At 30.9% G+C, this 15,170-nt stretch overlaps 1 protein-coding gene across 1 annotated transcript in view; it reads left to right on the forward strand.

Annotated features, from left to right (window-relative positions):
- Positions 1-885: 885 nt before the first annotated feature.
- The window catches only part of LOC129216359 (lachesin-like), a 121,759-nt gene continuing 107,474 nt past the window's right edge, over positions 886-15,170 (forward strand). Inside the window, exons 1-2 of the mRNA XM_054850573.1 lie at positions 886-1,108; positions 11,085-11,270. Of these exons, the coding sequence (XP_054706548.1) occupies positions 886-1,108; positions 11,085-11,270 (409 nt within the window). The remainder of the gene's footprint in view (positions 1,109-11,084; positions 11,271-15,170) is intronic.

Below are 15,170 nucleotides of genomic sequence, written 5' to 3' on the forward strand. Positions count from 1 at the left end.
ATTTCAAAATGGGCTTATCAGCAGCTCCAACAACTCGTCGAATGTGTCAAGCCTTTGGGAATAGTGCTGTAAATAAACGTATATCTATGCAATGATTCCGAAAATTTCTATCTGGAGATTTGTCTCTTCGTGGTGCGCCTCGTAGTAGGCGGCCACCAGCCTCGAATGCCAAAAGCCTGAATTCGGCCATATATGACGGCAGAGCGTAACGTGTAGGGAACTTGCAAGATAGTTACAAATTGCTGATGAAACAATTAGACTTGATGACCGAATCTAATGACCAATTAGAGTTGCAGCCTGTATGTTGTTGCTTCCTCGGTACAGAAGGGAACACACACTCGATCGGGTGCTTACCAGTGATGAAAAGTGAGTCTTGTACGACGCTCCCGAGCGTACCACACAATGGTTGTCATCGAAGAACACTGATCCTTACACCGCAACCTGTGCATCCATTTAATATCGTGCTTTGTGTATGGTAGACTAGTCGCCACGTAGTTCCCTATGAGCTTTTTCTAGCTTCACAAACCATCATTGCTGTCATGTATTCACGGAAATTGGAACGTATGCAACATTCACTGCGAATGAAGGAGACATTAATGTTGAATTACAAGAGAGTATTATTCCTGCATGAGAGCGCGTCAGAATAGGCTATATTTTTGTAAGTCATTTTTTTACACCATCAAAGGTTTAAGATCTTTATTGGTTTCCTTATGATATCAAAATTATTATTACTAAATTAGTATTTGATTGCAATAATTTCTAGTGACAATCAACCATAAAGTAGTTTTTTAAACAACCAAGTTTTACTTTTAAACAAAAACATCTGAAATTCATACTAGCATTTAATTTGATAGAAAAAATATTCACTATATATTATTGACGCTAATGTTTTCCTTTCAGGTAGCTTGGCTAAGGTTAGAAACACAAAGCCTTTTAACCATCCAGAAACATTTAGTATTAAAAAGTAGCCGATTGTCGGTTAACAATCCTGACTACAGGCACTGGAATCTTCACATACACGATGTACAGGAATCAGATAGAGGAGGATACATGTGCCAGGTCAATACAGTGCCAATGAAGAGCCTTGTAGGGTTCTTGGACGTTGTGGGTAAGTTAAAAATTTTTAGTTAAAACTGTTTTAGTTGAAATATACACTACACAACTGGATTTAAAAATCTAAATTTTGATATTATTTTTATATATCCAATAGCAGTTTAAAAAAATTATTTATGTTTTATTATATTTATTGAAAATATGTATGTTTGCATTCTTGCATTTACTTTGTTTATTCTTAATCTAAAACTTTCAAGTTTAGGTTTTTAAAATGATGCATAGAAAATATATTGAACACCTAATGAACATCTCATGGCTTATGTTGTAACATACACCAGTACCAAACAAAAAATGCAAAAAATTGTAACAATTATAAACTTAAAATACGTTTTGATTTTTTAAAAAAAATTCATTTATAATATAGCATTATTAAATTCTCAATTAGGCGAATAAAAAAAACTTTCAAAAAGCTGTGTTTTAAATCTCTAAAAAAAATGAAACTCTTCCTTATGTAGGAGGGAGGCCACACCTATAAAATAAAAAGGTACTAAACTAAATGGCTTCATATTAATAAGTTGTCAAACAGCCAATTTTATGCAAAATGTACTTCCGTATTCTCTTTGAAGCATTGGGACAGTTAACTATGGTTAACAAGATGTAACTTCGATGACAAAATATACTACCTTGCAATAACTACATAAATTGCCTATTAATCGTTTCATGAATTTTACCTACTTATAAATTCGTGTAGTAATAACAAGTGATGTTCCGGATATCCGTATCCGTATCCGCGGATATCCGAGGGAAAATAAAGATCTGTATCCGTATCTGTATCCGTTATGTTTTTGACGGATCTTAAACGGATCATTTCTATTCAAAAATTTTTTAAATATTTGAATTAAAGACTCTTAAATTCCTTGTAAATTAATTTTTATTCCCTATTTAAATTATAAGGTATCATTTCTTAAGCCAATTTGAATCTCCCCCCCCCCCCCCCGTTGAAAAAAGGAAGGGGAAAAAAGATTTAAAAGTGTGTATTAGCGTGTCTTTTTGTGGCATCCTAGCTCCTAAACCGGATTACCGGAGATATTAATTAAAACCGACTTAACGATTTTCACAATTATGGTAGTAAAAATTTACCCCTACGTTAAAAATGTTGGCCCTAATTGAAAGAAAGAAGTTTCTGCGTTTGATATTCATTTGAAACTTGAAACGTATATACAGTTGGAGCTATTATTTTGTTAAGTTTATTTTAAATGCAATCTTTAGCCTTTTTACGCGGGATTAGTAGCGATTTCATAGTCGGAAGATAGGAGAAAAAGCTCAATGATTTAAAATTTTTACCTGCTGTCAGTTCATATTTGTTAACAAATGTGTGTTCTGACCCGCGAAATTCATCTTAATATGAGGTCAGCTCTCTGGGACATGTTTTGTTTTGTTTAATTTAATATTAGTTTTCGTTATTGATTTGGGGTTTCTGTTATTCTTCATTTTTGTTTCTCTTGGCATCCTTCAAAAAAGTGAGACTAAATTCTCTATTTACGTTTTTTAAAGGTGTTCCTGGCTCTATATTTTCTCGGTCGGAGTAAATTCGGTGGAATGGGTCAGCTTGATGGAAATGCTTAGATGGAATGTGAAAAATTATTTCTAGCTTACTCGATAGATGTAGGATTACAGGAGCAAGAGTGTAAAGCTGCTACTGAACAGGCTAGAAATAATTTTTTGCATTTTATTTCAGCATAAATGCAGCGCTGGCCCATTCCTTTCTACTCTCCCTCAATTTTAACGATGATTTCTTTAAAGAGTAAATGATAGTCGTGATTATATTTTTGCCGCAGTTGACATTTTTTGAAGAAACTGCCATTATTCTGACGGGAATACCTTCCGCAACAAATTTTACACTTGGATAGATTGAATTGGGAAAAAGTGTTGAGATCCGTATCCGTATCCGTATCCGCGGATCTTGACACTAATGATCCGGATCCGTATCCGTATCGCGGATCTACTTTTTTAACGATCCGACACATCGCTAGTAATAACTATATAAATCAACTACAATTCCATGCAAATGATTCATTTAGTTATTTAAAAGTTTTACTTATTTTATTTGGACCACCATTTTGTCCATGTTTATGTATTTATTTATTTATTTTATTGATTTTTATTCATTTATTTAATTATTTATTTATTTTTTTTGTGCAGAATAAACATTTACGTTACATTAGAAGTAGCTGTAGTCAGAATCGAATTTCTCAGTTTTAACACACCAGTTTAGCTTTAACATTTTCGATGGTTGATGGATAAACTTTCAAGTAACTTGTAACTGTTTTGGGTATAATTTAAGGATTTTAAAATTACATGTTTTATTATTTTTTTTACTTTAACTTTATCATTCTGCATCGTAGTTTAAGACTCAATATAAATACATTTTGCATTAATATTTTCGCTGTGGATGTCAGTATGCTAGATGTGAAGTTTGAAAACATCTTAAGTTCAAACCACAAAGAAACGGTCTTTAAACTAAAATAATTTATCGATAATGCTTGTAATACTTATTATTTAAGTTTAAATAATAAACAAATATAGTTGTATTGCAAGTTTACTAGAAACATTCTTAAATCTACTGCAATTATATGGACTACAGCGACTTCAAAAAGTAATGTGCAAGTAAAAATATTATATAATACGGCAAATTGCAACTTTATCCGATTATTTGTAGGACGTAGATACTGTCTATAAATTATGCCACACGTTTGCTTAGCGAATTTCCCGCTCTCCTTTCTTCTTTACAAAGTATCATACAACACCTTACCACACCCCTTCACTTGTCACAAGCCATGCCATTTTTCTGAAACGAAGTTGGTACTTTTCCGATAGACAGGCGCAAGCGATAATTTGCCAAGTATGTGCGCCCAACGCCAAGCGAATACGCCCAGCTAGGGTTGTTAGTAAATTAGCGAATATCTACATAAATATGCTGAATAATCGCTTGACATTGGGCGTAATCACTCGGCTATTTTCACTTGCGCCCGGCTAACGGAAAAGTACCACGATTTTTTTTTTTTTTTAATGCATAATGACACACTGCTTGTTACCCCTTTCTTTATTTTTGTCACAAGTTTTTACTACATCGCGAACCCCTCATTCCCTCAAAGCATAACATGATTTGTGGACAAACAAATGGTTAAAATGATATAGCTTTTTTTCAAGGTCGGTTATGCATTTCCCTTCAGCATGTTTTTATGATCAGTTAAGGAAAAACCCTTCTAATAACCTTGTGTCATTCTTACAGTTAGGTAAACATTATAATGAAGGTATTACTCGGTAATTGCTCAGAATGTAGTCTTACTGGGGGACAAAATGGGAAGGTTTAGCAACTTACAGAGTGCACCACGTAACTTCTAGTTCAAACAATCTTTGCTATTACGGAACCAAAATGCAATGTCTTAAAACATTTTATTTTATACTTTTTTCTAAAAGACATATGAAGACATAATACGTAATTTTAAGTGTCAGAACTTGCATGCAGTTTGAGCATTTTTTCTCATATTAGCAAGAAAAAAAGTCAACAAGAAAGCATTCTTATAATTTTTATACAGGACTAAAGTGTATTATGTTTTTTTAATGGTACGTTTTAATATTTTGAACACATAATGAAAGTTATTAATAATGTTACAAAAATATAATTTCATACAAAAAGGAAAAATTGGAGCCAAGCTCTTTTGATTGCAAAAAATATAAGTGCAATATTAAACTTACAAATTAAGCTTTCAAGTGCAAAAATTCAGAGTTATTGTATGGTTCCTTTGGTAAATTAATAGTAGTATGTATGTTAAAAGGTAAATGGATAAAATTACCTTTATTAAGAAATTAAAACATTTGGTACAAAGAAAGTTTCGGTGCACCAGCACACCTGCATCGGCTCTTCAGGTAACGACTGCCTCGCAGAACCAGACTTGCGAGCTTTTTAGCCTACTTTCCCAGTGAAAGTCAGAAAAAGAAGAAAAAAGCATGAAAGAGGGCTTAATGCATCTTTAAAATATCGCAAAAAACAAAAAAAAAAGTCAAAAATAAATAAAATAATTAAATATTGAAAAATTAAAAATTGGAAAGTAGGGTATTGAGATGGGGAAAAATGTCTGTCGGTCTGTCTGTCCCCCCTAATAACTTTTGAATGAATAGTCCGATTCGAATAAACTATTTTTTGTTCAATTTTGAACAGTTCAAAAAAACTTAACATTAGCACCTACAAGGAATTTCAAGGCAATTCTGAACTGTGAGGCGAATTTGCTTCAAACAAACTTTGTAGGAAATAGCTTTTGATGAAAAACTTGTATATAACATATCTTTTTGTTTTGAACAATTTTCCGTTCAATTTTGAACAGTTAAAATCCCTTAACATTAGCGCCTACGGGGAAACTGAAAGTCAATGTAGATTCCGCACTTGAAGGCGGATTTATTTCAAACAAATTTTGTTGGAAATAGCTCTTGACGCCAAACTCCAGATTCAGATAATTTAGGGGCACCCGACTCCGACTCCTGTGTCCGACAATTAATCGGACTCCGACTCCTCGACTTGACTCTGACTTCGTAGCTTTGGCACAAATTTATACACGGAGGACAAATGACTGACTCCGATTCTTAGATATTCGACTCCGACTCCTCTACCCCAAAATGAGATTGACTTCGACTCCGACTCCTCTACCCCAAAATGAGATTGACTTCGACTCCGACTCCACAGCTATGGTTTTGACTGTGAAATAATTATTGTTGATCTGACTTGTTTTTATTTTTACGCTAAAGTTTTAATTTAGGTATTCAGTTGACGGCGAATAAACTCGACGTCATTTATGTTTCTACATAAAGATATGCGCAGACGATTTTTTTTTTTTTTTTTGACAATGAAAATTATTTCTTTAAGTTGAAATTTTATTGTTTTTATTTATTTTGGTAAGTGCATTAATTCATAAAAAAAATTGTTTTTGGCAACAGGGGAAAAAGAAACGATTTTATTTATTTTTTTGATATGATGTATTTATTTTAATGAGCTTATTAATTTAAAATTTTTTTTTTTCGTTTTGAAAGTTATTAAAGATTTTTTTAATGTAAAAAAGTGTATTAGCTGCTTTGTTTAAAAGTTGCTGCTTTTTTTTAAAGTATTTAATTTTTTTAGATGAGTGAGGAATATATTTTATTCCTAGAAATCAGCTTAAAGTATTTTAAAAATATGTTTGAAAAAATTTGCGATTTTAGCTATTTTTGAGAATATTGATCAGGTACTAGAAAGTAGTATGGGTACACGAGAAAGTAGGCTCGTCTAGTTCTAGACAGAACTTCTTGTTTCAAACACGAAGGCGCCACTGGTACATCCTTTCGAGTTGAGACGCAACAAGTTAAAAATGTAGAAAAGGCTATAATTGTAAAATAATGTTTAACCAATAAAAAAAAAAGAAGTAAAAATGTTAGACAGATGCACAACATTTTTAACGCGCATAAAAGAAACCATCAATTTATTAATCAATGTCCGATTACAAATTCAAAATAAAAATGTATGCATGGCTTATCTATTGTATTATTTTGGTACATACTTTTACTATCGCAATGTCAATGAAATAATCAATGAAATAAATCTTTTTTAAAATAGACTTATGATAAATATTGTTTAAAAATATTACTTAAATTTTGGTTAAAAAATTACTCAAAGTCTGTCTTTGTACATTTATTAAAGCTTTCTGGTTTTATTGACCAACATTAAAATGTTCATATATTCGCAAACATAAATCACGACTATTAGTATTTTAAAGTTTACATCTCTATTAATCATGTATCTTGAATTAACTACAAAGCAATTCGCTTTTGCGTTATCGAGTTCTAATCTACGTTCATACTTGATAGTTATAATTCGATCAAGCAATTTTGAATAATAATTAGTGATTTCATGGCACATGGAGCAAAACCGTATAAACATTTTCCTGAAAATCTACTTTGAATTCATTACTTCGATTTAATCTAGCTTGACTACACGATAATTCAATAAACAAAAGAGAAAGCTCAGAATTTGAAAGTTTATGCAAATTTATATTAATTAGGACTTATGCAGCGTATCATAAATTCGCTTGCCTTAACAGCTGGTCTCAGTGAGTAATGATTTTTGTCTTGCAGGCTATTTATCATAACTTCGTGATAAAAATGGTCCAATTTTTGAGGCTGGTGATGTACGGTATAAAAGGTTATCATTTATAACGTTTCTGCTGCTGTCAGTTTTCTTTTTTCAATTCTGATGCAAAGATGACAACAATGAAATACGTTGTTTTTATAAAGAACAATGGTTTTACTAAGTTCTTACTCCTGTAAGGTTTTCTTTCCGATTTTTCTGTAACTAAATCTCTGTCTTTGTGCGACATTTTTAGCGAAAAATCATCTTTTTAAGCTAGTGTGCAGCTGCATTTATTTACGTTTAAAAACTATATTTTATGAGAGATAAAATGGCAATGGAAATCACCGTTTTCCGTAAAAACAAACCTTGTGTCGCAATTTGTATTTTATCTCATTTTTAAATGCAGTCGGTGCTATGCTTTTATATTTGTATTAATATTTTAGCCTTTACTTTTCTACTGCATTAACAGCCGAATATAGTTGAAGAAAAAAATCCACGATTTATAATAATAAGTTTTATTTATTATGCTGATGATTTCACTTAATAAAAATTGTCGACCCGTGATACACACATATGATTCAAAGATTTTTTTTTACTCATTAAAGCTGTAAACTACGTTCATTATTTGCCGTCCTCTTGTTGATGCTATGTTTTGAAATATTTTTCATTAATGTATACCTTTCTGTGGTTTCCTTATTTGCAATGGGTTTTGAATGTTGAGCGGTTCTTATCTGATAGCTAATTAAAAGTAATGTGCCAACAAGTTGTTCTTTTAAATCAAATTCAATAATGGTCATTGATAAACAGTCACTTGAAGAAAAAAATCTTCATTTTTTTTTTTTTTTTTTTTTTTTTTTGAAAAATAAATTCTGCTGCATAATTTTGCATTGCAGTTCATTTGTGCAAATAATTTATAAATTTATGTATTTTCCTTGTTGCCTAGTTAGGCCAACTGTACTATAATGAATATGTTTGAAAATAGGTATGCAAAATTCCCGTCACTATATATCCGATATCATTCTCCCCAGAAAGGATAATATTAGAAGATTCTAAAGGTAAGGATTGCGAGATTATCAGGAAATATTGCAACTTTATAAAAAAAAATTTTTTTTTTTTCCCTTGACCCGATAAAAAAGAAACTAATGGGAAAACTTCAATTTTAATCATTGCAACCATTATTAATGAAATATAGTAAACAGAACAGCAACATTAATCTTTGATAAAGTAATATTTGACAGTAAGTTATAATAGCAAATTAAACCCTAAGTACAATTGGACTTCAAAACTACACAGATATTACAAATATATACAGAGTAATAGAAATGTCATACATTGTTTTCTGAACGAAAACTTGTTTCAAATAGTTAGAAATATATAAAATCTTACTTGCCCGTTCCGTCATCAGCATCGCCATTACACAAACGAACCAATGCCTTAAAAATCATTATCTAAACCTAATGTTTTGGCAGATATTTTTAAACATTAAACACGATATTTAGTAATTGCGATAGAATAGTTTAGTAATTAAATTTATTTATTCCTAAAAATGTAAAGCTCTCTCTCACCTTAATTCAGAGATTTAAAAAAATAAATATCTACATATGGCATACTAATGCATGGCATACTAAGGTTTACCATTGATAAAAGTTCCAAAGCATTATAATATGCATTATCCGTCAAAAAAAAAGAAGAAGAAACAATTAAACCATTAAGATAATAAATCATTCCAATTCACATATGATCATTAGAAAATAACTTGCCACAACCTGTTAGAACATGATAATGAAGGAGAGTATTTTTCAAATAAAACAACACACCACAAATATTTTCACATATGTCTACCTATTGTTTCGTCGTTTCGGAATTGATCTGTATTTTTCCAGAAAATATGCCCAGTAGTTTTTACGGTTTATTTGTCTGAAATTTCGTTCTTCCCGACCAGACCAGAACACATCTTCTCCTTGTAAAGCCACTTGAAATGTATTATTTCAAATGGAAATTTTTTTTCAACACTATTGTAATTACGTAGTGTGATTTCATTCATCATAGTTCTGTATCTGCATTTGCAATAAACTAAAAAAACTTTTATTAGAAATACTTTCCTAGCTCAAAAGCTATCAAACAGAAGTTTCTCTTTTGACATATAAACTAGCTACATTAATGCTGAGGAACAGTACATTTCTTTAAACTCAAAGCACAAAAGGAACGATTTTAACATTATTTTTATTTTAAGGTGGGTTTGGTAAAATTAATCCTTCACCCTTTTCACTAACTCAATTAATCACTCCCATTATAACGCGAAAGCTGGGATTTGTGGCGGCACCGTATAATCTAATTATATAGCACACTTAAGTTCGAGACAATAGGACCATTTTAGAATGAAAAATTGTTTTCATGTTATTTTAAATTACTTCTTTAAAAAGTCAAACACAAAGCGTTAAGGAGATCTGGGAGATTTTTTCAAATGTCAGCACTATCATTATCAGCTTTACCTCTCCTTTAAAGTATAAATTGTCAAAATAATATCTTAACATAAAATACCATTGATTACTTTTTCCTGTCCTTAAAGGATTGTCTGAAACATACTTCATTGCAAATGTTTTACAATTTGAACGTTATATATTGTTTAATATGTGTCAAATTTCGTACACAGTTGAAGGAATTTGTATCATATGTAACAAAAAAATATTTTCTTGCCGATACGAAACACGTACATTACGCTTCAAATATTAGTGTTCGCTTAAGTATAGAAACTTCTTTTTATTTTATTTATTTATTTATTTGCTGAGATCATTTTTCTTTGTTTTCTAAAGCCATTCGTCTATTTTGCAGTATTTTTATAGAAATAAGGTTATTATTGGTATTTGTATTCAGGTGATTTCCTTTCTTTTAATGTTCTTTTTAATCGCTTTCACTTCACATATGAGTAAGTTTTAAATGTATGTTAACCTCACACAGTTTTCTGCAGAAAATTATCCATTTTCCTGTATCACAACGAACAACATAATTCAATTGCCATTTCATCATTAACTATAGAAAAATAATAACAAGTTTAAATTTTTATTTTTGTTATCGTGAAATTAAATGTATTAAAAACGCTTTTAAACTTGCGATCTAACTTTAGCCTTAAAGTAATTTGTAACTTTTTTTTTCCAAAATCTCCTTTATAATTTTGTCTCAGTAACCTATCAACGACAGAGCAGCTTATACAATGAAAGCCATTTAAAAAAATAAAAAACGAATAAAGTGTCTGTTTGTTAATTGTTTCTGAAATGACAATATTTAATGTAATAAATTTAAAATAAAATTTTTAAAAAATGGCCTTTTTTTTTACATTTTAGAGAGACGTTTAAAACTGGGTGTTTTACCATCTTTCATCGTTCATTTCATAACAAATGTTCTTCCTTTTCTTTAAACTTCATACTATCCTCTCTTTTTTCGTATGAAAGGATTAAAAAAAAACATGCTAATATAAACTAGTTGCTGTCTAACTCTATAATATTATTTATGTCACTATCCTTCCGCATAAAAGAAACCGGCTATGCCAAAATTAAAAAAAAAAAGAAAGAAAGAAAAAAACCTATAATTCTACTGATATTGACACACACACACACACACACACACACACATATATATATATATATATATATATATATATATATATATATATATATATATATATATATATATTAATAAATAATTTGTTTTAGTAACGTAAAACGATGATTAACCGTTACTTCTTTAAGTCAAAATAGCGATAGTAACAATACCCGTTACTTCATTTTGAAAAATATAGACTTTTGTAAGATTTGTAATTTTTCATAATTTTTTTTACCTTTCCTATGTTTAAGTAAATGTGAACAATTTGTTTCAGTGCCCCCATCGTTCATTGACTCTGAGACTAGTTCCGAGGTGCTGGCCCGTGAAGGAACAAATGTCACCTTGTCCTGTCGAGTCAGGGGTCATCCACCACCCACAATCACGTGGCGGCGAGAAGATGGCCAATCACTAATGTCGAATATCTGCCAGTACAAAACAAATGCAGGCAGATGTGTTAGTGGTAAGTTTTTTTTTCATGTATTGCTACAGATGTCCATAGGTTGGATAAGAAAAAAAAGAGGCCGGTAAAATATAAAATTTAAGATACGCATAAAAACTGATAATTTCCAAAGTCGATTGCAATGTAATTGTTAATGTTGCATGTGTGCTCATGCTCAGGTGATACTATGTGCTTTCTTAGTTCTTTGTTATTCAGCATGTTTATTTGGCTAAGAAATGCTGATATGTTTTTTTTTTAATTCATAAATAAATTCAACACGAAAATATTGTTTACAATTTTATATAAGACTTTATTGTTTATTGTCCTGATGAAAACAGTTATTGCATATTGAAACCGAAACTGCTTGACCAAAAAATTTGAAAACGAAACTTTGAAAAAAAATTCCATTAAAATACACAAATTAAAGGCTTGTAGGAAAGTGCCGTGAAACTGGTTCCGTGAACAAATGTGTTGTTGGACAACATTGAAATTCAGAGGAAAGCCAAAAATAATTTTGACGAAAGCGCAACTTCCGTTACCTATAAAAGTGGGAACCTAGAAAACAGTCTTTAGATTCTCTCCTTACACATTTCTTGTTGTACAAGAAAAAAAAAAACTTCAGAAACATTTTGTTTGTTCTGTAAATGGTATCTCTGCCGGTGGTAATCAGAAGTTTTAGATAGTCATTTTTTCATTTGTTTAGATGAGGATTAATTTAGTCCCTCAGGGTAAGACACACACCATTATGTATTACAAATACAGCAAACAAACATATCTCTAAGTACTTTAAATAGCCATTATTTTAAGATTGGTGCATTTTGTGCAATTTTTGGTTTCTAAACTGTAACAGAATTTCTTCCTCTTCCTGTTGCTAAATACTGGTGCATCCTGGATCCGTTTAACCAATTTGTGGGTCACCTCCCAGTTAGATGAAGAAATGTGGATGCTTTAAGCTTAAGCAAAGACGGTACGTCGTTTGGAAAACCTTGTCCCGAGTCTATGTGCTGTTTGGTGATGAGATGACTATTAATTGTGTTAGACACCCATTATATCCTCCACCAGTCCATACTCTCTCTTCATGAAATTCTTTTCTATGGTTTAGTTTAGTTACGCCAGTTAGATACGCTTTAGCATCAAGCAGAGCAAAATTGCGTGTTTCACTTTTCGATGCCTTGAACTCAAATCCAGATTAATCTCAATGAAGGACAGTGAAAATATGTTTTTTTTTTCACTGAAAATGTATAATCAAGCGTCTCCTCTGTAAACTTTTTTTTCTTCCTCATACATTATTAAAGTTATGGTTTATCATATGAGTTAAAAGGAAAAAAAAACGCTAAACTGTTTATACATAAATTTTATTCTTCAAACGCATAAAAACTGGTATAATTAGTCATAAAAATATAGCGGAAGAGACTGTTACTAAATTAAAACTCACTTAAGTATTGTACTATTGATGAATACGTTGCATTGAGTGAAAGTACCAACATTAGCCTCACACATTGATTCACAAGACTTAAGAAAAAACGTTAAATTTTGCCTTAATCATTGAAGCGAATAGAGATTTGACAATAGAAACAAATCAAAGCCAACTCAATTTGACGGAATTTAATGAAGGGAGGGGTATCAACTCTACAGATTTGATAATATCTGATCTACAGTTCTCCTGCGGTTCGTCAATGAAAGATCGAGTTTTAAAGTGTCAACTGTCACCGTGATTGTTGTATGTGTCCCTCTTGTTATTCAAATTATCCAAAAGATGATCAAAGGAGAGGTAATTTGGCACTTAAGGATTGTCTCCAATAGACCACAGGCCTGACACACTGTGATGTGCTCTTGCTGGGATAAAAAAAAAGAATACTGAGTTCTTATCTACTATTTTTAACCAATTAAAAAAAAACTGTTGCAATTTCTTCTGTGACTGCATACGCGCAACAATTAGAAGTAAAAAAGTTTGATAACTGGTGTGATACAGATCAGGGAATAGAAGAAGGGCGTGTATGACACCTTCATATTTATTAAAGTATGTAAAATATGTTATTTTTGTACTACTATGTTCTTAAACAAGAACACGCTAATATCCTATCATTCATTTTAAATCCCCGTGTAGCACCTTGAAAAACTTTCGAACGTATTGAATGTAACACAATTGGGATTGACAGTGAATTGTGTTGGAAGTGACCAGATTTTTATTTGAACTACATTGGGGACACATTTTTTTTTTCTCAGATTTTATGTGCCTTGTTTTTTCACAAGCAAATTTTAACCTAAATATATAAAGTCATCGACGCATTTTTTTAAAAGGATTCATCGCGTAAGTGAATGCGGTTCAGGCCATGCATTTTGCAGAAGAGGTAAAAACATTTCAGTGTGGCTGTTTTTTTATCTTTATACAACGGTCTGCATTAACAGCGTTCTATGAACATGAATTATTTTAGTTTATTCCTCTTATTTTCCTTTGATACATTTTAGTGTATAGTCATGGGAAAGACAAAAGCTATAGAATTTTCACGAGGTTTACTTCTTCCCAAAATAGCTGCGTAAATTCATTATATAACTGCTTAGCTTCACAGAAAAATGGTAGCTCTTTCAAAAAAAAAAAAAAAATAGAAAAAACAATTTCAAAGAATCTAGAAATGCCATTGGAAAAAAACGATTTGATAGCAAAATAGAAAATTTGGTTGAAATACAAAAATATTTAAAAAAAAAGAGCACAAACAATGTATAAAACAAATATTACTGTATTTTCTCCTTCTTCATCACATTTTTTTTTTCTTTTTTGAATTATACATTACTTTATGATTTAGCCCATCAAATCCCTTTTAGTGCTGAAAAAAGTGTTGAGTAAAGTGCTACTTTTTTTTTCTTCATCTTTTTTTTTTTTTTTTGAACTACTTTCTAAATCTCTTCCAAACACATTTTTCTTTTTCATCTAACGTTTTAAAGTCTTCAATAAAACATTTAACAAAACCTTCTTCATTTCGATAGACTTTGGATCTCTGCATTACCTTCTGTGACCTATACTGAAAGTAGGTTGAAGAATAATAAGACGTTTTTCTTTCTATCTCTCTCGGGGGAGCATGCGTGGTAAAGATCTTTTCAGCGGAAGAAAAAAATGGCTTTTTATGTAGGACCCTTCTCTTTTGTGTTTAGATGCTTCTTTTTTAGTCCTTTGTCTGATCTTTTCTTTTAAGCAGCATAAAAGTTATGGTGGTTGGTGATAAAGTGATAATGCGAGTCAAAAAGCGTGACGGTATCTCACAATGAAAAATGACATATTATTCAAGTATTAAAATAAAAATATTGATTTGTAATACAGATACTAGATAAGGTTAATATGCAGTAAATAGGGAAATTGTAAATTTCTGAAGCAATAACTCTACAAAAATTGCCGAAGCAAATTTCCCGAATTATGCAGTACAGTTTTATAGATTTTACTTATCTGCCGGGTGATTTTTTTTCAGGCCGCGTAATCGGACTAACTTCGACATAAAATAATCAGAATCGGTTATTGAGGCAAGCACGACCTCAAATTTTGATCTCTAAATTAATATTAAATAATTTACATTGCTATTAAATTTTGCTGAATTAATAATTAAATTGTGATTAGTTGTTATAACATTTTTTTTAATATCAATACCTACAACGTCATTTGTGAAATCCGCTTGGGTGGTTTTATTGTTTATTAATTGGATCGAAGGTTCCACCCTTTTTTTTTTTTTTGAAATGTTCAATGAAAAGAATAATAAAAGTAGGAAGGAATTTAGTAAAGTTAAAAATATATATATAAAAGTGTAGAATATTTTGTTTCAATCTAATAAAGTTTATTTCTGAAGAGCGATAATATCCACTGTTTTACACCAAAAGGGAATCTATCCAAAATTAAATTAGAGATTTAGGTCTGTGTAAAATTGAGGAAACAAT

The sequence above is a fragment of the Uloborus diversus genome, chromosome 2 (genome assembly GCF_026930045.1).
Source record: "Uloborus diversus isolate 005 chromosome 2, Udiv.v.3.1, whole genome shotgun sequence".
In the NCBI taxonomy this organism is placed as follows: Eukaryota; Metazoa; Arthropoda; class Arachnida; order Araneae; family Uloboridae; genus Uloborus; species Uloborus diversus.